Here is a 22,581-nt window from a genome sequence, read left to right as displayed (position 1 = left end):
GGTTAGGTACATTTAGGGATTGTCTGTCTTAAGAGGACGAAACGAGAATAGCCGTTGGCGCTGTCGTGACAATTAATCTCTTGGCGATGCCTGCTTTCTTCCGAGCTCAATGGCACTGATTCAGTTTTAATCATTTCTGACTTGTATGGACTCTGAAACAGTATATGGGTGATATTTTATAGCTCCCGCGACGCATACCGAGGGACCGCTTTTGCGCCAGTGAGCATTAAACAGAGCTATCAGTCACCTCTCCGGCCTGTCTACAACTGCTCACTTAGCCTCAAGCAGAAGCCACACCCACTCCATATTCACTTCAATAGCTGACTCGGCGTTTTTTTTCCAACAATCTACTACATTTATCCCATATACGTGTATTGTCTTTTCAATTAAAAAGTGAACAACTTTATATTTAACCCTATTGCCTCCTTTCAGTTAAGACACAACAACTGCAACCAATTCCCAAGCAAATCATTTCATAGTATATAAATATACGTTGCAAATGAATCTTACATCTATAGAGGTTAACCCAAACCCTGTCACGGATACAACAAGGTGGATATATAAATATTTCAATTGCTAGCAAGATGTCCGAAGTGCTTCTCAAGTGGCATGCCAAGCAACATGACCAAATAGAGCAAGGTACATGTGATGGCATGCTGTCCAACTGTATAAAAGGCAGCCCAAGCATCCCTCCATGACAGACATCCATCGAAGGTAGGTTGCTCCAAAGCTAAGCTATGGCTACAGTCATTATGTTACAAAAAAAAAAAAAATGCTGGGAAAACCTCCACTTATCATTAGTGTCCAATCAGTTATTCTGCAAAGCGGAGAACAATAAGTACGAGTTAAAGATAAATGGTTTGGAATAAATGACTACCAATAAAAATCCATTTTCTGTATCATGAAGGTAAACTGTATATTGTAAAAAGGGTCTGCGAACCTCATAAAACCTGTGCTATTTATTTTTTTCCAGTCTGCTCTGAAGCCTCCCAGAATTTCTTCATACGTGGTGGTGTCCTCAAAGGTAAATGAGTATATTTCATAATACACTTACTAGTATCTGTACAGCGGCACGGTGTCTCACCTGATAAAGCGTTGGACTCACAGTGGTTCAATCCTGGACCCGCCTGTGGGGAGTTTACATGTTCTCCCCGTGCCTGCGTGGGTTTTCTCCGGGCACTCCGGTTTCCTCCCGCATCCCAAAAACATGCAAAATTAATTGGACACTCTAAATTGCTCCGAGGTGTCTGTCTCAATGAGCCCTGCGATTGGCTGGCAACCAGTTCAGGGTGTACCATGCCTCTTACCCATTGACGTCTGGGATAGGCTCCAGCACTCCCTGCGACCCTCATGAGGATAAGCAGCCAAGAAAATGAATAGATGGATATCGTTGGTGACTGCGAGAAAATAAAAATAATCATAGTCCTGTCCAAATCCTTTTGGCTCAAACTGTAAAATCTGCTTGTCAATCTGTGTTCAAACGGTTGCGATCGAGCTTGTGATCATGTTTTTTTTATATCTTCTAAAAATATCCAGGCAAAGAAAGAAAATCAACTGATCAGTTTTTTAAACTTCTGTGTTGAATTAAATGTATTTTTTTTTTTTTAATCGGAAGCCCGTTTACTTGAGTATCCAACGTGCGCCTTCACGTGGGTTTCAAATTGCTTGCGGGGGCTTTATGCATTTTTATGTCTTGAAATGTTATAACTTTCAAGCATGTTTCAAAACACAAACTGCTGTTGTGGAGTGTTTAGCCAGCACCGACGATCACCGACGTTGTTGTTTAAATGAATGACAATTAACATTGTTCTTATTGCTTGTAGTAAAGCGTCATCATGGGTGACCCAGAAATGGAATGTTTTGGCAAAGCAGCCATTTACCTGCGGAAGCCAGAACGTGAGCGACTTGAAGCTCAGAACACTCCCTTTGACGCCAAAACAGCCTACTTTGTGGCTGAACCCAGTGAGATGTACCTCAAGGGCAAACTGGTGAAGAAAGAGGGTGGCAAAGCCACTGTGGAAACACTCAATGGCAAGGTGAGAACAAAAGAAAACTAAAGTTTGACAAAGTTGTACGAATAATCTGCACTGCAACAAAAAATGGCCTTGGTTAACTGTACGGGAAGAAAAGAATTCAATCAAAAAGTTACAAGTTCAATGTTAACCCACGTTTCATTCAGTGAAGTCTTGCGCTTGTCTCTCTTTGGCAGAGTCTCACTGTAAAGGAGGATGACATCTTCCCCATGAATCCTCCCAAGTTCGACAAGATTGAGGACATGGCCATGATGACCCACCTCAGCGAGCCTTCCGTGCTGTATAACCTCAAAGAGCGCTACGCGGCATGGATGATCTACGTGAGTTCCGTACAAAAGCGACAACGGGTCCGTCGTTAAACGACGTGACATTGACGATTTTTAACGCATCGTGTGCTTTTCCAGACCTACTCCGGGCTGTTCTGCGTCACTGTGAACCCCTACAAGTGGCTCCCAGTGTACGACACAGTTGTCGTGGAAGGATACAGAGGCAAAAAGAGGATTGAGGCGCCACCCCACATCTTCTCCATCTCTGATAACGCCTATCAGTTCATGCTTCAAGGTACAATACTTTGATCCGACAGCTTCTCTTGGAAAGTTTCGTGATTGTACAACGTTTATTTTGAGAAATTATTTTTAAAAAACGTTTTTTTTGGTGGGCTCAGCAATTTTCTATTATTTTACTTTAACAATCCAAAACACCAAATAATTTCTGTAAACCTTTTATTATTTCTTACAGATAAGGAAAACCAGTCCATCCTGATTACGTAAGTGCTAACAAAAGTCTGCTACACTGCAACTGCTGCGACGCATCTGTCATTTTTGATGTAATTCTCTTTGAACGCATTTTGTAACCCAGTGGAGAATCCGGTGCAGGAAAGACCGTGAACACCAAGCGTGTCATCCAGTACTTTGCGACAATCGCAGTGTCCGGAGGAAAGAAGGCTGAGCATGTCCCTGGCAAAATGCAGGTGAGGAGTGACGAATACATTTCCTTTCGAACCTGACAACACTTGCAATCACGAGCAGTTACTGTATGTGTCATGTGTTTCTGACGACTTTGATTTCGACTCTAGGGAAGCTTGGAAGATCAGATCATTGCCGCTAACCCCTTGCTAGAAGCCTATGGTAATGCCAAGACTGTGAGGAATGACAATTCATCACGTTTTGTAAGTTTTTTTTAAATATTTGATCAAATGTATCAAATCACAATACAATACAATTGTATAATATCTGACTAAAGAAACCATGAATTGCTTTCTGCATAGGGTAAATTCATCAGGATTCATTTTGGGTCCACTGGCAAGCTGGCTTCAGCTGATATTGAAACATGTAAGCTACCGTTCAAAACTCCAGCAGTATGAAGTCCATTCATATGCGGTAGAGAATCATTTTCTTCTTCATCCCCATGAATCCGTACAGATCTGCTGGAGAAGTCCCGTGTGACTTTCCAACTGTCAGCCGAGAGGAGCTATCACATCTTCTATCAGCTCATGACTGGCCACAAGCCTGATCTTCTTGGTGGGCATTAGTGAACAATATTCGTAGTTTACTGCGTTGAGTCCGCTGCTGCATACGCAAAGTACGGCACACTAACGTTACATGTTTGTTACAGAGGCACTCCTGATCACCACAAATCCATATGACTACCCCATGGTCAGTCAAGGTGAAATCACTGTCAAGAGTATCAATGATGTTGAAGAATTTATCGCAACTGATGTGAGTACAGCTCTTTGGGTATAGGCATACTGATAATTGCTATTGTATTTGTGTTTTTCCACAACACCCACATTAAATTGATGGCTCGTAAAACGGGAAGTACACAATTTCCGTCAGTTCCAGAGTTCAATCGAATTGGTAAACGTCTGAGCCACGGTGCTCCAATGAGTTCCAATTCACACATCCATAGTATCTTGTGGATGAGCTAGATTGATAGATCAATATGTTGCTAGCGTCTAGTATCCTAAGTACATGCGTTTTTTTTTCCATTCCAGACTGCTATTGATATTTTGGGATTCAATGGAGATGAAAAGGCGGCAATTTTCAAGCTAACTGGAGCTGTGATGCATCACGGAAACATGAAGTTCAAGCAGAAGCAGCGAGAGGAGCAGGCTGAGCCTGATGGCACTGAGGGTAGGAAATAAAAGCCCTTCAAAAGAAAAACTTTTTCTGTCATTACGATTTTTAAATCGACTGTTTTTCGCTTTCAGTGGCAGACAAGATCGCCTACCTCATGGGTCTGAACTCTGCTGACTTGCTCAAAGCTCTGTGCTACCCCAGGGTGAAGGTCGGCAATGAATATGTGACTAAAGGCCAGACTGTGCCACAGGTATAATACACAAATGCAATTTTACACGATGTATTCAAATGAACAGACACCATAACTTCACCGTAACACCCTTTTCTTTACATTTTAGGTTCACAATTCAGTCTCAGCCCTCAGCAAATCAGTCTATGAGAAAATGTTCTTGTGGATGGTGATCAGAATCAATGAGATGCTGGACACCAAACAGGCCAGAAGCTTCTTCATTGGTGTCTTGGACATTGCTGGTTTTGAAATCTTTGATGTAAGTACTTACACACCATAACACAACCAATATTAGTCACAACCAGGTTCAGAGGCGGTGTTGACGTTTTCGCGATGTTTCAGTTCAACAGCTTGGAGCAGCTTTGCATCAACTTCACCAATGAAAAACTGCAACAGTTTTTCAACCACCACATGTTTGTCCTGGAGCAAGAGGAGTACAAGAAAGAAGGAATCGAATGGGAGTTCATCGACTTCGGCATGGACTTGGCTGCTTGTATTGAGCTTATTGAAAAGGTATGCAAGAAAAACATCTCCAGTTGGAAATTAATGTGTTGATACGATAGTAAAAGACAAAATGTCATCACAGCCAATGGGCATCTTCTCCATCCTTGAAGAGGAGTGCATGTTCCCCAAGGCTTCAGACGTAACATTCAAGAACAAACTGTACGACCAGCATCTTGGCAAAAGTGCCCCCTTCCAGAAGCCAAAGCCCGCCAAAGGCAAAGCTGAGGCTCATTTTGCCCTTGTTCACTACGCTGGCACTGTTGACTACAATGTCAACGGCTGGCTGGACAAGAACAAGGACCCCCTGAATGACTCAGTTGTTCAGCTCTACCAGAAGTCATCTACGAAGCTTCTGGCTCACCTATATGCCGCACATGCCGGAGCTGAGGGTAAAGTCACGCGTCATCAAACTATAAATGTTTGTTACAATACACGGTTGATAAAAACTCATTATGTTCACCATTGCAGCCGAAAGTGGTGGCAAAAAGGGTAAGAAGAAGGGTGGCTCTTTCCAGACTGTGTCAGCTCTTTTCAGAGTATGTGTCACGCCACAAATATTTATGTGTCAAATACTACGGCTTCCACAACTTATGCATCAACGCTACCTTTCTCACATTTCAGGAGAATTTGGGCAAGCTGATGACCAACTTAAGAAGCACCCATCCTCACTTTGTGCGTTGTTTGATTCCAAATGAGTCAAAGACTCCAGGTGCAGTATCACTAATATTAGAATTACATAAGGGGTACAGTAAAATAACTCCAAAACTCTTTTGTTTTTTTAAGGTTTGATGGAAAACTTCCTGGTCATCCATCAGCTGAGATGTAATGGTGTGCTGGAGGGTATCAGAATCTGCAGAAAGGGTTTCCCCAGCAGAATCCTCTACGGTGACTTTAAGCAGAGGTACTGATCAATATCAGGGATATCTTGTGCGCTGATGGGAATTTCATCAATTGCGAAAACTAACCAACTCTCTTCAAATTAGATACAAAGTGCTGAATGCCAGTGTGATTCCCGAGGGACAATTCATTGACAACAAGAAGGCATCGGAGAAACTCTTGAGCTCCATTGATGTTGACCAGACTCAGTACAAATTTGGACACACAAAGGTAAGTGCAGTATGTTTTTCTGGGGATGAACACAAAAATGAACTCGTCAACACAGACTAACTGATTAACAACAATACAGTACATTAGTTGGAGAAAATAAATGATTTGACGACCAATTAATTGAAATTGGATCTCATTCTACAGCACCCCGGTTTGGAGTCATTATTCTAACGTTTCCTTGATTGCATGACCGGTGTCTTACAGGTGTTCTTCAAAGCCGGTCTGCTGGGTACACTTGAGGAGATGCGAGATGAAAAACTTGCTATCCTGGTTACCATGACTCAGGCTCTCTGCAGAGGTTACGTCATGAGGAAGGAGTTTGTGAAGATGATGGAGAGGAGGTGCAAGATGTTTAGATTGATGGCATCATGAAGTCAAACCCATTATCTATACTATAATTCCAACTATTCATTTCTATTTGTTGACTGTTTTCAGGGAGGCCATCTACTCCATCCAGTACAACATCCGCTCATTCACGAATGTCAAACACTGGCCATGGATGAAGCTGTACTTCAAGATCAAGCCTCTGCTGAAGAGTGCGGAAACTGAAAAGGAGATGGCCAACATGAAGGAAGAGTTTGAAAAAACCAAGGAGGAGCTCTCAAAGGCGCTGAGCAAGAAGAAGGAACTGGAGGAGAAGATGGTTTCTCTTCTGCAGGAGAAGAACGATTTGCAGCTGCAGATTCAGTCTGTATGTTTAACATGAACTTATTTGTTTTCGTATTTATTTACTCTAAAATGAAATATTTTGTTAAAATTGTGTATCGTTGCGATTCCAGGACGGTGAAACCCTTGCCGATGCAGAGGAAAGATGTGAGGGTCTTATCAAGGCCAAAATCCAGCTTGAGGCAAAAGTCAAAGAGGCTTCTGAAAGGCTGGAGGATGAGGAGGAGGTGAATGCTGAGCTGACAGCAAAGAAGAGGAAGCTGGAGGACGAGTGCTCCGAGTTGAAGAAAGACATCGATGACTTGGAACTTACCCTGGCTAAAGTTGAGAAGGAGAAGCATGCCACAGAGAACAAGGTTAGAAGATTCGCTCTTTGAAACTTTCTGGACTTTATTCACACAGCTGTTTCAGAACACTACACTCAACTTGCGAACTTGTGCAGGTCAAAAACCTGACTGAGGAGATGGCCACTCTCGATGAGTCCATTGCCAAGCTGACCAAAGAGAAGAAAGCCCTCCAAGAGGCCCATCAGCAGACCCTGGATGACCTCCAGGCAGAGGAAGACAAAGTCAACACTCTGACCAAGGCTAAGACCAAGCTGGAACAACAAGTGGATGATGTATGTATAACAATAATAAAAATATTAACAGTCCAGCATGCCCAGGGTAAGTGGTAGACAATGGATGGATAATAATAATAATAATAATACTCCACACTTAACAGCTTGAAGGATCACTGGAGCAAGAAAAGAAGCTCCGTATGGATCTTGAGCGATCCAAGAGGAAGCTGGAAGGAGATCTGAAGCTGGCCCACGAGACCATCATGGACCTGGAAAATGACAAGCAGCAGTCCGATGAGAAACTCAAGAAGTAAGGCAAAGCTGACACTAGAGGTTGAAATAAGCAATTAATAAGAATGAGAAAGAATACAGTAATATTTTTGTGTGTATGTTGAGACTATAATGTATCTACAAATTTTTTTTTCAAAACTACAATGCTGGTACAGGCCACAACGTATCCCAAAGGCTACGAAACGCGGTCTTCGATTGTGCCAGGAAACAGCATAATTGTGCTGATGATGATGGCCTTCAAATCTTCTGTTGCTTTTGTGATGTGCCTAATTCAGGATTTATAAAGCATATTAAATGAAACTGTATGGTTACACAGGAAGGACTTTGAGTCAAGCCAGCTTCTTAGCAAAATTGAGGATGAACAATCCCTCAGTGCTCAGCATCAAAAGAAGATCAAAGAACTTCAGGTTGGTTCATGAATGGTAAACTCGCCGTTGTGGTGGCAACCCTGACTTCAATGCGCTACTTTTTCATTTTGTGACTGCAAATAACAGGCCCGTATTGAGGAGCTGGAGGAGGAGATCGAAGCCGAGCGCGCCGCTCGTGCCAAGGTGGAGAAGCAGAGGTCTGACCTCTCCAGGGAACTTGAGGAGATCAGCGAGAGACTCGAAGAGGCTGGCGGAGCCACCGCCGTTCAGATCGAGATGAACAAAAAGCGCGAGTCCGAGTTCCAGAAGCTGCGCCGTGACCTGGAAGAGTCTACCCTGCAGCACGAAGCCACCGCCGCAGCTCTGCGCAAGAAGCAGGCCGACAGCGTGGCCGAACTCGGGGAGCAGATCGACAACCTTCAGCGCGTCAAGCAGAAGCTGGAGAAGGAGAAGAGCGAATACAAGATGGAGATCGATGACCTCAGCAGCAACATGGAGAATATCTCCAAATCAAAGGTTAACCAGAATCATTTAGTTCGTTGGCAGCCTAGTCAACTTACACGTGAACTATTTTTTAAGTTTACCAATGACTCCTCAATTTACAATGCTCCCTGTTAAATCCTTTTTTAGACTAATCTGGAGAAAATGTGCCGTACACTTGAGGATCAACTGAGCGAGCTGAAGGCCAAAAATGATGAACATGTGAGGCAGCTTAATGACGTTGGCATCCACAGGGCAAGACTCCAAACAGAACATGGTGAGAGACAAAAATATATTATCGATAGCCATACTCATGTTTGCTTCAAGGAGGACAGATGTTGATGTACATAGAGTATGTATTTCTTTTGGCTTGTCCCGTTAGGGGGTTCCACAGCGTGTCATCTCAGATAAACGCTCATAGTTGTTTGGCACCAACAAAAAATGTTCTCCCTTAGGTGAAATCAGTCGCCAGCTGGAGGAGAAAGAGGCTCTTATCTCTCAGCTGACAAGGAGCAAGCAGGCTAACATCCAGCAGATTGAAGAGCTCAAGAGGCACGTTGAAGAGGAAGTTAAAGTAAGTGAAAGTTAATGTGAAGTGAAAGGTTTTCGAATTATGGAGAGTGAATCCCCACTTACTGAGTTTTCAAATGTCCAATAAAAATGTCTCTCGTTAAAAGTCCAAGAACGCCCTGGCCCACGCCGTCCAGTCCTCCCGTCACGACTGCGACCTGCTCCGAGAGCAGTATGAGGAGGAACTGGAAGCCAAGGCAGAGCTCCAGAGGGCATTGTCCAAGGCCAACAGCGAGGTTGCTCAGTGGAGAACCAAATACGAGACTGATGCTATTCAGCGCACTGAGGAGCTCGAGGAAGCCAAGTAAGCCATGGCAACTTCACAATTGATCACACAAGTCAAGTGTCATTTTCATGATATTTGCATAAAATACTTTAAACAGGAAAAAGCTTGCCCAGCGTCTCCAGGATGCAGAGGAGTCCATTGAAGCAGTGAATGCAAAATGTGCCTCCCTGGAAAAGACCAAACAGAGACTTCATTGTGAGGTGGAAGATCTGATGATCGACGTGGAGAGAGCCAACGCTCTGGCTGCTGCCCTTGACAAGAAGCAGAGGAACTTTGACAAGGTCAGTTTTTAAATTATGTCTGGTGCACTCAAACAAACGACTAATAAATGTGGGGTTTTTTTTGTTTAATTTTCAGGTCCTTGCCGAGTGGAAGCAGAAATATGAAGAAAGCCAGGCAGAGCTGGAGGGAGCCCAGAAGGAGGCCCGCTCTCTAAGCACTGAAATGTTCAAGATGAAGAATTCTTATGAAGAAGCTCTGGATCATCTGGAAACCCTGAAGAGGGAGAACAAAAATCTCCAACGTGAGCGAGAACATTTTTACGATACAGATTTTCAGCTGTCATTTTGGTTTACTGATCACATCAGTCTTTTTTCTAACAAAGTTGATAAGGTTAAGTTGGTGCGCCCCATTCTGGAAACTTTACGTTGTCACAGTAATTGGAATACTGTAGTGAAAAGGATTGTATTTGTGCATCACTCTATTTTGTAGCATGCTTTTAACTGTGACCATTTCTTTGTGGCTTCATCACAGAGGAGATCTCCGACCTGACGGAACAAATTGGTCAAACTGGGAAAACCATTCACGAACTGGAGAAAAGCAAAAAGATTGTCGAAACTGAGAAGTCTGAGCTGCAGTCCTCACTTGAAGAGGCCGAGGTATGATTCAAGGATATTACAAAAATGAATAATTTCAAGCAATGCTGGAACACCACAGCAAAAACTGACTTTGTGTCATTGTTTTGTCAAGGCAACACTTGAGCATGAGGAATCCAAGATTCTTAGAGTTCAGCTTGAACTGACCCAAGTCAAGGGCGAGATCGACAGAAAGCTTGCAGAGAAGGATGAGGAGATGGAACAGATCAAGAGGAACAGCCAGCGTGTGATCGAATCCATGCAGACCACTTTGGATGCTGAGGTCAGGAGCAGGAATGACGCCTTGAGACTCAAGAAGAAGATGGAGGGAGACCTGAATGAGATGGAGATTCAGCTGAGCCATGCCAACCGCCAGGCGGCTGAGGCCCAGAAACAGCTCAGGAACGTTCAGGGACAACTCAAGGTACACACATCCTATTTTAGTCGTTGTTAAAAATGATCTTGTTCAACCTCAACTGAACCTTTTCCTAACATTCGTACAGGATGCTCAATTGCACCTGGATGAGGCAATTAGAGGTCAGGAGGAAATGAGAGAGCAGGTCGCCATGGTGGAGCGCAGGAACAACCTGATGCTGGCTGAGATCGAGGAGCTGAGAGCTACTCTGGAGCAAACCGAGAGAAGCCGCAAAGTGGCTGAAGCTGAGCTGGTTGATGCCAGTGAGCGTGTGACGCTGCTGCACTCTCAGGTACACCAATAATAAATGCAAGCCAACACTGAAACACTTGTTTAGTGGGACGCTGACTCTTGGGCAATTCAAATTCTTTATTCAGAATACCAGCCTTATTAACACCAAGAAGAAGCTGGAAGCTGATCTTGTCCAAGTCCAGGGTGAAGTGGAGGATGCTGTCCAGGAATCAAGAAACGCTGAAGAAAAGGCCAAGAAGGCCATCACTGATGTGAGTCACCAATGATTTTACAAATGTTTCAGATATTAATTAAGAACCTGACTTTACCCTTTTCAGAAAAGCACTGCATAGTACAATAAGTGAATTATTTAGTTTCTGTTATTTCACAACACTTCAGGCTGCCATGATGGCAGAAGAGCTGAAGAAGGAGCAGGACACCAGCTCTCATTTGGAGAGGATGAAGAAGAACCTGGAAGTGACTGTCAAAGACCTGCAGCACCGCCTGGATGAGGCCGAGACTCTGGCTCTGAAGGGGGGCAAGAAGCAGCTCCAGAAACTGGAGGCTCGGGTTGGTTGACCTGAAGAACTTAAAGGTTTTCTTCTTCCGGGAGATTTGCGGTTTTGACGAGATTTAATCTTTTGTGCGGAAAGGTCCGTGAATTGGAGAGTGAGGTTGATGCCGAGCAGAGACGCGGAGCTGAGGCTGTCAAGGGTGTACGCAAATACGAGAGAAGAGTTAAGGAGCTGACCTATCAGGTAGGTTGAACCATCAATTCATGCAAAATCCAACTAGTGGAAATAGAGAAACTTATCACACGGAGTGGCAAAGACTATGTTTTTAAGACGAGCATTATCAATTACAACAGACTGAGGAGGACAGGAAGAACATTCACAGGCTCCAGGATCTGGTGGACAAACTCCAGCTGAAGGTTAAGGTCTACAAGAGGCAGTCAGAGGAGGCTGTAAGTAACCTTGGTGATTCTCATACTGTAAACTTTTCTAAATCAGCGAGCAAAGTTAGAACCGAACTGTGGCCTCTAACACAGGAGGAGCAGGCCAACTCTCACCTGACCAGGTACAGGAAAGTTCAGCATGAGATGGAGGAGGCGCAGGAGAGAGCTGACATCGCTGAATCCCAGGTCAACAAGCTGAGGGCGAAAAGCCGTGAAATGGTTAAGGTAATAAAAAAAAATGTGTCCAATCCAATTACAACTACCTAATCTGACCAGATCTCAAAGTCTGACCGGTGCATTGTTTTCTCCACGCTACTGACATTGCAGTCCAAGGAAGCAGAGGAGTGAGCAGGGAATCGGCATGATGCAGCAAGAGTTATATAATATGACTTCCTTGTTGCCACTTCATGTTCAACATGTTCTGACTCTCTGTATCAATAAAAGGTAGATAGCTTGCAGTAGCCTCTTGGTGTCCCATTCATTCTTTTTCCTTCATGCCTAACGAGAGGCAAATATCACAAGCTACAAATACGCCGATATTTTTTCACCTCATCCAAAGTATGTATTCTTGGACAAATTTACAAATTGGGTGAAAAGACAAAGTCGCCATGGTGGTTCCAAGAATGTATTGCTTTTCTATGATTGAAACTTGAAAATAAAATCGTCCGAAAATCAGTCATTTAAATCTGATTCAGATTGGGATTTATTTGTCATTGCAACAAGTGCAACAAAAAAATAAGGTTCAGACCACTCAGTGCGAAGACAAAGAGAAAAAAATATAAAACTCTAATAATAAAGATGGAAAAAATGGGGCGGGGGACTCAAGATAAAAAATGTAAAAAAGTGAAATAAATAAACCCATTATAGAAATAGATTGAGCAGATATTTACATGCTACTGTGCCGTCTGCCTGATGGCAGTAGCACAAACGGGGAGTGGCCCGGATGGTAGAAGTCTTTCAGGATAGCACTGGCTCTCCTGAGGTACCGAGAACTGTGAAGGTCCTCCACTGTGGGCAGAGGGCTCCGAATGACCTTCTCAGACATTTTAGTGACCCTCTAGAGTTCCTTCCTGTTTGCTGTTGTACAACTGGCAAACCAAGTGCTCAAGGAGTGTGTGATGATGTTTTCCATGGTGAAGAAGTAAAAAGACAGAAGCAGGATTCTCAGAAAGTGGAGTTATTTTTTGGGCCTCCTTAGCTACCTGTGCAGCGTTCTTATTCCAGGTTACCTTCTTCTTGATGTGGACTCCAAGGAAGCAGAAGTCACTGAACCTTTGTTTTGTTTTTCTGAAGTCTTTGATGAGGTCCTTTGTTTTGGATTTGTTCAGGAGAAGGTTATTGTCTCTACACCACACGGTCAGGTGCTGCACCTCAACCCGTTAAGCGGATTCATCACCTCCTGTGATGCAGCCTTCCTCTCAAGTGTCATCCGCATACTTAATGAAGGTGTTTCTGGTGTGGATGAGTCTGAAGTGAAGAGAGTGAAAAGCAGGGGACTGAGCACGCAGCCTTGAGGGGAACGAGTGCATGATCGAGAGGTGTGCAGAGGTATGGGCGTTCCGTTAAAAAGTTCTTACTCCAAAGGTATGTGGAGTGAGGTAGACCGAGATTCAGCAGTTTCCTTACTAGGCCATGTGGCAGGATTGTTTTAAAGTGGTTTTCAAACTGGAGGGCTATTTACAATTTTTGACCATGTAAGCATTTACCATTTTTGCTTTAGTTATTCTACTTGCTTCCTAATTTGCAGTATGTACAATTTGAAAATAAATTTCCAGGACACAGTATAGCTCAATCATCAGCAACGTGAGCGTCATTGTTAGCGTATTGGTTAGCGTTGTATGATGCTTCCTGTTTGTGTGGAAAATTGACAAATTTGCATTTGACTGCATTTAAAAAAAAAAAAAAATCAAACATACATCCCACTAAACAGCAATCGATCAAATTACAGTTAGAAAAATAATGCAGCTAAAATAAGATTTAAAATCTATGTCGTTCAATTGGCATCAAAATGTATTTTTAACAGCTTCAAAAACTGAAACTTAAATAATGTCACAACTTAATTGTGTGAGTGTCGAATAATAAAATATGTTGGGGGTCGCCGCAGCAAGTCATCGCAGATGAACGCACATTTGGGACAAGTCGAAAGGAAAAGAAGAAGAAGAATTTGAAATGAGTGTATAGCAGCTGTAGCTTCTTTTTGAAAACTCCTGACAAAAACATTTAATATTACAAGTCCAAGTATGTTCTGGCAATGCAGTGTTGCCCATCTTACTGCGAATTCAATATTTCCTCTGTTATTTGCTAGAAGAAAAAAATGTGCCTATTCACTGTACAGTATTTTGTACCCTTTCTGAAATGCGCTAAAATAGCGTCAAAGCCCTACGCACGAGAAAAGCACGTTAGCGTTATCTTGTGACCGATTGTTGCAAGGCCCTGCAGTATGTTGACGTGAAAGGGGCATTTTTAGGAAGCCCACTCCCCCAAATCCCGCTTTCCTGCTGTACCGTTGGCCCCTGGTATTGTGGATGAGCAGGCTAAGCAGATGCAGCAAGATAATCACTTCAAATATATGTATCACATTTGTGCATTGTAAACACAATCGCGTTTGGGATCATCATCTCTCTGGAAGAAGAAGGACGTGTCCTATCGGGATGCAGGAGCAAATCACAGCGCAGCCAAAGTCCTTTACAGCCAATCATATTGCACCAAAATGTGTGCTGCCGATACCACGAGTGGGATTCTGAATAAAGTGAGAGAGGAAAGGTGGCCAAAGCGCTTTTTATTGGGAAAGTAGTGCTTTGGCGCCATCTTGCGGCATCTATACACTGTTCTAAACCTTTTTGGGGGTCCCGATTATTATTATTATTTTTTTTTTTTTTACTTTGGGGAGGGCGCTCCATCATTATTCCAAGTGAAAAGCATTCACTGTATGAGGTAATTTAAGTATTATTAAATGTAACCAAAAAAAAAAAAACACAGCTTGTATTTACATGACAATGAGATCAAATCAAAGACAGCATTTCCTAAAGTCTCACAAACTTTTTATTATCTCATGAATTGCACGTATCAAGACATGAATAGCAAAATAACTAAAGCCCCAAAAAAGGTTCATAATTGTCTATACATATCTCACAAGATTTGGCCAACTTACTACTCTCCTAATAGACAACCCTAAACATGCTGTGGGCTGACAAAGTGAAGCTAGTCCACACACTTCAACATAGTTCCTTTCCAAAAAGAAACAAAACATGCAAATCTGCATTCTTGGGGTCACGTGTCCCGAATGTATGTATTGACAAAGTAAATTTGCACTTCGTGTTTTTGGGAGAAGGGCAAGCCAGCACCGCTACCGTCTATATGTGAGCATTTGAACCCAGTGCCTGTTTTTGAAATGTGGGAGGAAGCCGGAGTACCCCCACGCAAGCACGGGGGAAACATGCAAACTGCACTCGGAAAGCTGTGCAAAACCCGGATTTGAACCCAGAAGCTCAAAACTGCGAATTCGGACGTTTGCGACGTCCCCTCTTGCCCCGTAAATCTGCAAAACAAATGTGTTATCTTCTCTGTTCACAAGAGGTCAGCATTGCATCGCAGGCAAGCTGTTGCTCGCGCAACTGCACTGCTTGTTTATAAATATACGCACATGGAGAAGACTGCTGGGGGTTCTCGTCCTAAAGTGTGATTAGATTACTTAGTTGACGCTGGATCGGGTGCGTTGACCAGTTTTTCGAAGGGAGCTTCCGACCATCGCAGTGCTGGGTGCGCATTACGCTTCTCAGCCGAGGGGGATTGCTGCAGTGTAAACAAAGCGACTGCGGTAGAAACTAGTGGCATCGCTCTGATGAACATTCGCTGTCAGGCTAGCAAATGGTTTGGGGTGTGAAAACGTCAATCCGACCCGTCAAATGGACCTCGCAGATGACGGCCCGTTAACCTTTACTTGAGACCCGCGATGACCGACAAGCAGGAGGCGGACGACCCCACCGGCGCCACCGCGTCATCGACGCGGCTCGGCCGGCTGCCTGGCCCGAAGACCAGTGTGTGCTCCCGCTCGTACTTCGTGGTGGTGATGGTGTTCTTCCACGTCTACATCATCAATGTGATCGTCCTCCTCTTGTACGTGCACTACAGCAGCGGGCAGGAGGACGCCAGGCCGGGTCCTCCTCGCGATACGTCGGGCGTCAGCGGCGGCAAGCAGAACCCGCTGTCGCCGCGTCCGCCATCCAAGGCACCGTTGACGCGTGACATTTCACTCCCACGCATCGACGGCATCCGAGTGAGTACCCGTCGGCGCCGTACTGCCATGATGCGTCACTAGCATTATTCTGCAGCACGCGACCGATCATCACTATTTATCTGCCAGGTGGGACATGTTCAGAAGGTCTCATTAGTTCCTGGTAAAGTCCACGAAATGAGAACTTTGAGTCTGAAGCCTCTGCTCTTTGGTAAGGACTTTTTCAAATCACGGCCAAAGTCTGTCTTCAGAAAGACAAGGCTTGAGGCGTCGATGTATTTATTATTGTAATTATAATTCTCAGAGAACCACACTGGATCATTCCTCGAGCCGATCTGATCTTTTGGTTTCCTTGACCCCAAACTTTAACCTACACAGCACCCATTTTATATTTGGAAAATCTCAAGGCACACGGTCAAATAATAAATGCCTCCCCCCTAACGACGGAGAAGTATCAAGACTGATTTGGTGAAGGGACTACAATATAATATGAATAATGATCTTGTCTCAATTTGGTAAACGTGCCCACTAACTTGAAAAAATTGGGCCTGTTTTGGACAAAGACAGCTCAGCGAGTCATGACATTCTGTTTTATGAATGGTAATGTGTTTATTTTACCTTCTCTAAATAAACTCCATGCGAATAAGGGGGGGGGTGCAAAAAATGCAATGTGACAGTTCCTTCATATACTGTAAATAAAGATTCTTATGCACATTTGACCTAATTCGGGCTTCATGCACTCAAGATGAAGTGCACATGACATAAGTGCATCTGTTGGAGGAACCGAAGCGGCAACGCAAGAGCAAATTGTCAAGTGGGTCAGTTGTCCTGGAGCGCAGATGCTTTAGTTAGAAAATTCTGTACAGTGAAATCTTCAAAGTGGAATGACCCAGAAGTGGCGTTTGAACATCATTTTGAATATCCAGGAAAAGTTCCTTCATCAGCTCTAATAAAACATGTTTAACTTTTAACCTTTGACTGGAACAATTCAGTTGGTGCTTTTTCTTCATGTTGCTTGTCAATGCAAGAGCTGAAAACTGGAATGAACTTTGCGTGTCACTGCGCAGAGATCCCCGGGTTCATGTCAGAGGAAGAGTGCCGCATTGTGATGCAGCTGGCACAGCTAAAGGGCTTAATGGAAAGTCAGCTGATGGTGCAAGACGGCCAGGAGGAGCTGGCCAAGGAGCTCAACATCAGCCCAGAGGAGATCTTCAACCTTCTAGATATCAACCAGGACGGACAGCTGCAGCTCCATGAGGTGTATGTCAATATGGATCACGAATGCTGCAGAGGTTCTTACTACAGAGTTGATGAGCTCATTCCAGTCTTTTCTCTCGGACAGATACTGACTCATTCTCGAGTGAGGGACGGCATTTGGCTTACGCCGGAAAATTTGCAAGAAATCTATGCCGGGCTCAATGCGGATAAAGATGGGAATGGTATGAAGTCGCTCAGATTATTTGATGTGTCACATAAATCATACATAAATCCAGTCAACCAATGAGCAATTTTCAATTTTCTTTTAACGAGATTGTGTCCATTTTGGGGATGTAAGATTGACGAAATGTAAACAAACATAGCCTGACATGTGTTATGATGTAAATTTAAAAAAAACGAGTACCACCACTTCACCGTAACAAAGATATTGTTAAAGTAAAACCTATCTGACAACATCACTCAAAAGTCTACATCTTTGCAAAGGAAGTTTTTTTTTTTTTTTAATTCAGCCATGATAATGAATGACATTACATCGTGTGTAAGACGCACACTAAATGGCCAAAAGTGTTCACTCACCTGCCTTGACTCATATGATCTGAAGTGACATGAATAGGGTTTAGTCCACCTTTTAGAGTTTTAACATCTTAACTCTTCTAAAAAGGCTTTCATAAAGTTCTGAAGTGTGTTTAAGGGATTTCTTAGGATTCTTCCGGAAGCGTATTTGTGAGGTCACACAGTGATACCGGACGAGAAGGAGTGGCTCTCAGTCTGCACTCTAATTAATCCCAAAGACGTTATCTCGGGTTGGTGTCATGACTCCGTGTAGACTAGTCAAGTTCATCCACACCAAACTCTCATATCCATATCTTTATGGGCCTTGCATTGTGCACTGGTGCACAGTCATGTTGGAACAGGAAGGGGCCACTTCCAAACGTTTTCCACAAGTTTGGCAGCATGGAATTGTCCAAAATCTCATATGCTAAAACACTTGGAGCTCCTTCCACTGGAACCAAGGAGCCCATATTTTGGACCATTCCACACAACCAACTTTGTGGTTATAGTTCTTCCATTGTTAACATGCCTGTGCACCAATGCACAAAGCAAGCTGTGTAAAAAAAAATTAAAGACTTTTGTGTTGGCAAACATGACTGGTCCTGACCTCCACCCAATGGAAAGGTTTGGATGAATTGGATAAACAAACTAATTAATTCATTAGAAAAAAAATATTCACGCTTCACCTCTCACCTGTGTTCTCTGACCTCTAGAACACACAAGATGTTGTAATAGAAACCTATCCATAGAACACTTTTGGGATAAATTACAGCAGGGGTGTCAAACAGATTTTTCTCGGGGGCCACATTCTTGTTCTGGTTTGCCTCAGAGGGCCATCATGACTTTGAAACAAAAATATGTAGTCATCTCATCATATTTTCATCATCAATTTATGAACTAGTTTTGGAATTAGAAATCAAGGGTGATGGGTTTTTCAACTATTCACGTTTGGTAACACAAAAATGTTTCTAATATCTCAACTTTATCATTTATGATATGACAATTTGAAATTTTAGTACAGATTTTTACAAGAATCATGGAAATTGACACTAGATTTGGCTTCGCGGGCCACATAAAATCATGTGGTGGGCCACATCTGGCCCCCGGGCCTTGAGTTTGACACCTTTGAATAAAAGCATAAACTGAGACCTGTTTCCTGGTGCAAAGTGTGGACCAATGTCATCATGAACTTTGTGGATTAGGACTGGGATGTCACTTGAATTCATATGTGAGTCAAGGCAGGTGAGCGAATACTTTTGGCAATATAGTGTAGTTCTCAGACGAGGTGTATATTTCGTGTGCTGAAGGTTTGCTGAGTTTAGAAGAGTTCAGGCTTCTGAGTGCCGACGCCTTCCAGCGCTTTCTGCTGCAACAGGGGGTTAAAAGGAGCCAGCTGGTGAGGAACAGCAGACACACTTGGCTGTACCAGGGAAAAGGAGCCCATCAGGTCCTTCAAGACATTAAGACAAGGTAAGGAAGAGGTGGCGTGACCTCCTCCTGTTGCCACTCTATCAGGATTATTATTATTGGGGATTTGTGACAATATTAAATGACAGCCTGTGTAATATCCATTCACATCTAAAGTATGTCCAAAGATTACAATTTTACGATTCACGTTGAGAAATAATGGAAATATTCTATTCTTTTCTTTAAATGCCAAAGAGTGACTCGTCTCACGCGTCTGCCAGCCACACTGGTGGATCTAAGTGAGCCGCTGCAGGTGGTCCGCTACGAGGAGGGCGGGCACTACCACGCCCATCACGACAGCGGACCCGTCTACCCAGAAACCGCGTGTACTCACACACGTCTCGCGGCCAACGCCTCAACCCCTTTCGAGACATCCTGCAGGTGAGCCTGCCCGACTTTTGTCCATCCGTGTGCTACCTCAAGGGTGCTCTTTGTACTCCACTGTGACAACAGGCATGTTGTTTTGTACGTCTCCACCTGTCTCTTAAACGTGTCTTTGAACCATCCGTGTGTGGTACTATAAAACCCGTGTGTTGCACATTCAGGTACATCACTGTTCTCTTCTACCTGAACTCTGTTGACGGGGGCGGGGAGACCGCATTCCCTGTGGCAGACAACAGGACCTTTGATGAAGTGGTGCGTAATTGTCTGCAGGTCTGGAAATGTGAACGCAGAGTTGTGGAAAAGCAGAGCATGTGTCTGTCATGTTGGTGTTAGCTCGCCTGTTTGTCAGCAGATACATATTTCAGTTGTGAATGTGAGACCATTTCAGTATCGTGTGAGAATGTTTAGCAATGATAACATCTACCCCAAAGAAGATCTGCACTGTAGCGGGACTTCACTATGTGAACCGCTATATAGGGGGGGTTTACTGTAATCCTAGATTATGTCCCTGAAGACCCTCCGAGCTAAGCATGGTTTTTTTTTTTTTTTTTAAGTCTCTCATTCAGAATGATGTCGATCTCATGGACACAAGGAGGAATTGTGACAAGAGTAACCTAAGGGTGAAACCTACCAAAGGGAAAGCCGTTTTCTGGTACAACTACCTTTCTGATGGAAAAGGTACAGTAGTACTGTCTAAATTCAGATATAAAATACAAATTAGCTTGAATGTCCATGACACAAGGTTATATTATACATTTTATGAAGGAATAATTACTGTATATTGCAACCTGCGGGAAAAACTGACTTTTGTTCCTAACCTGTATTGTTTTTAAACATAATAGCACTGGCCACATCATTAGGTAGCATCTAAAAAAAAATCCAATATGAGACTTACATTAGTAATCGTCCCTTTACAAACATAATAATGCTCAGGTTTGACACGTTAAGAGAAATGTTAAACTACAATATGGTCATGATTAAGATTACAATCTGCCATAATGTAGTTATGCATATTCTGAGGCACTTATAATATTTTGGTTGCCTTATTTTGCTACATGAGAGGAGCTAATTATAAGCGAACAGAGTATTACAGAACTTTCTTTGCCCTAAAACATGCAAATATGATAAATTTTCCCCCTTCTCGAGCTGTCACCTTATCGTGGTGGAGGGGTTTGTGTGTCCCAGTGATCTTAAGAACTAAGTTTTCGAGGGTTTTATGCCCTTGGCAGTGTCACCCAGGGAAAACAGGTGCAAGGTGAGGAATCGGATGAAGCATTTTCTAAAAGACTCCCTATGATGAGTGAATTGATGGAATTAGGTTTCCCCTTGTCCAGATGCACGTCACTCGGGGTCCCCCTTCTGCAGCCAGTCCTGGAGGTGGGGCTTGAAGGCGAGTGCCTGGTGGCCGTCTGCACACATGGGGCCCGGCCGGGCACTGCCCGAAAGGGTAACATGGGTCCCCCTTCCCATGGACTCACCATGGGACCAGCACAAGGAGTTATAAGGGTCAAGTGCAGTGTGAGCTGGGCAGTGGCCGAAGGTAGGGACCTTGACGGTCCAATACCGGGCTATAGAAGCTGCCTCTAGGGACGTGGAACATCACCTCTCTGACAGGGAAGGAGCCGAGCTTGTATGTGAGATCAAGAAGTTCCGACTTGACATAGTCGGGCTCACTGCCACCCACGGCTTGGTCTCTGGTACTAGTCCTCTCGAGAGCGGTTGGGCTCTCGCCCACTCTGGAGTTGCCCACAGTGAAAGGCCCTGAGCACATGTACAGTACTTATAGCCCCTTGACTCAGTGCATGGACATTGGATTTCACCCCGATGGACAAGAGGGTATTGTCCCTCTGTCTTCGGATAGGGTGGGATGGGTCCTGACTATTGTTTATGCCTATGCACCAGATAGCACCCTTTTTGGAGTCCTTGGAGGGAGTGATGGGCACATTGTTCTGTTGTGGGACGTCAGAGTTCATGTGAGGAATGACAGTGAGAACTGGAAGTGCGTGATCGGGATGAAAGCCCCCCCGAATAACACTCCTCAGTCCCCCTAGTGAGGTCTAGTCATGGTTGCTGGAGAGGAGGGTCCATATGGAAGTCGAAGGTCAGATTTGGCTCAGGCATCTGATTAGAACATCCTCTTGGACACCTCCGTGGTGAGGTGTTCCGGGCATGTCCCACAGGGAGGAGACCCCAAGGATGACCCAGAACACGCTGAAGGGACTATGTCTCCTGGCTGGCCTGGAACACCTCAGGGTCTCCTCAGAAGAGCTGAATGAAGTGGCTGGGGAGAGAGAAATCTGGGCTTCCCTGCTAAAGTTACTACCCTCGTGACCTGACCTTATATAAACAGAAGAAAATAAATGGATGAATGAATTATATATTTTTCCCCTCTGCAGGATGGGTTGGAGAGCAAGATGAATACGCTCTGCACGGAGGCTGCGTGGTCACCCGCGGCACTAAATGGGTCGCCAATAAATGGATCAATATTGATCCAGATTTCCAACGTCAGGCTCGCTACGAGCAGCTGGTGTCCCACCGGCCAGAGGATGAGGATGATGAAGAGTTGACATCGAATTTCGATATCCATCAAGAATTGTAGCTCGTAATTCATCCCCCCACCCCATCTGTCCCGCACACAACACGTTAGGTGACCACAAAATGTATTCAGGGAATGAGGTCACGGCGGTTTTATGCAACTTTGAAGGCACTTTTGTCAAATTTTGCTTGATAATAATATTCAGTTTATCATTTAATTAACTGTGTATAGTTAGACTTCCCGTTTCAGGAATGTTGCACTAAAATGTCATCCAAAGGAGCTGTAAAACCTTTTTGCATGAAGTAGCTGCATCCATGTTTTGACTATAAAATTGCACTTGACTGAGATTAGTAATAAAAACATTTTAGTAGAACTTATTGCTGCCATGACCAAAAAATTACACACACTCTCAGTGTGACGCATGTTGCCTTGTTTTTTTTTCCCTTGAATTACAAGGTATTGTTCAGATGTTCTATTAAGTCTGTTTTTTTAATTAACTGTATTTCCCACATGTAATAAAATTAAACCGATCCTCTCTGTCTTCTCTGTTTTACTGCAACAGCA

The 22,581-nt window shown here is 43.8% G+C and overlaps 3 protein-coding genes across 10 annotated transcripts in view; 2 read left to right on the top strand and 1 right to left on the bottom strand.

Moving 5' to 3' along the window:
• Nucleotides 1-22,581, bottom strand: part of slc26a6l (solute carrier family 26 member 6, like) — a 35,666-nt gene that overhangs the window by 2,159 nt on the left and 10,926 nt on the right. For 6 of the 8 annotated variants that reach the window (XR_009796702.1, XR_009796701.1, XR_009796699.1 and 3 more), the window contains 3 exons: nt 11,741-11,821; nt 1,308-1,397; nt 1,085-1,189 (listed from right to left, as the gene is read on the bottom strand). The gene's annotated coding sequence lies outside the window, so the exon portion shown is untranslated. Of the gene's footprint in view, nt 1-1,084; nt 1,190-1,307; nt 1,398-11,740; nt 11,822-18,947; nt 19,081-22,581 lie in introns of those variants that run through there. The other 2 variants (XR_009796700.1, XM_061831502.1) reach the window with 2 other exon arrangements.
• LOC133506999 (myosin heavy chain, fast skeletal muscle-like) lies at nt 972-12,087 on the top strand. Its single transcript, XM_061831501.1, has 40 exons — nt 972-1,024; nt 1,824-2,036; nt 2,210-2,353; nt 2,438-2,594; nt 2,772-2,799; nt 2,892-3,003; nt 3,109-3,201; nt 3,301-3,364; nt 3,455-3,553; nt 3,648-3,751; nt 4,027-4,165; nt 4,243-4,361; nt 4,450-4,599; nt 4,683-4,853; nt 4,927-5,233; nt 5,313-5,380; nt 5,466-5,553; nt 5,628-5,745; nt 5,828-5,951; nt 6,156-6,292; nt 6,387-6,642; nt 6,731-6,973; nt 7,060-7,236; nt 7,341-7,486; nt 7,784-7,874; nt 7,962-8,351; nt 8,466-8,592; nt 8,771-8,889; nt 8,993-9,189; nt 9,269-9,452; nt 9,529-9,694; nt 9,925-10,049; nt 10,141-10,449; nt 10,529-10,732; nt 10,818-10,943; nt 11,071-11,241; nt 11,325-11,429; nt 11,540-11,635; nt 11,720-11,851; nt 11,954-12,087. Exons 2-40 carry the CDS (start codon nt 1,836-1,838, stop codon nt 11,972-11,974), a joined length of 5,808 nt encoding a protein of 1,935 aa, XP_061687485.1. The 5' UTR covers nt 972-1,024; nt 1,824-1,835; the 3' UTR covers nt 11,975-12,087.
• On the top strand, nt 15,082-22,519 carry p4htmb (prolyl 4-hydroxylase, transmembrane b). The gene is made up of 9 exons (XM_061831504.1): nt 15,082-15,902; nt 15,990-16,071; nt 16,928-17,118; nt 17,203-17,299; nt 18,938-19,100; nt 19,293-19,478; nt 19,643-19,733; nt 20,036-20,159; nt 21,878-22,519. Exons 1-9 carry the CDS (start codon nt 15,579-15,581, stop codon nt 22,078-22,080), a joined length of 1,461 nt encoding a protein of 486 aa, XP_061687488.1. The 5' UTR covers nt 15,082-15,578; the 3' UTR covers nt 22,081-22,519.

The sequence above is a fragment of the Syngnathoides biaculeatus genome, chromosome 10, assembly GCF_019802595.1.
Source record: "Syngnathoides biaculeatus isolate LvHL_M chromosome 10, ASM1980259v1, whole genome shotgun sequence".
NCBI classification, from domain to species: Eukaryota; Metazoa; Chordata; class Actinopteri; order Syngnathiformes; family Syngnathidae; genus Syngnathoides; species Syngnathoides biaculeatus.
This window is presented reverse-complemented; position numbering and strand designations above follow the sequence as displayed.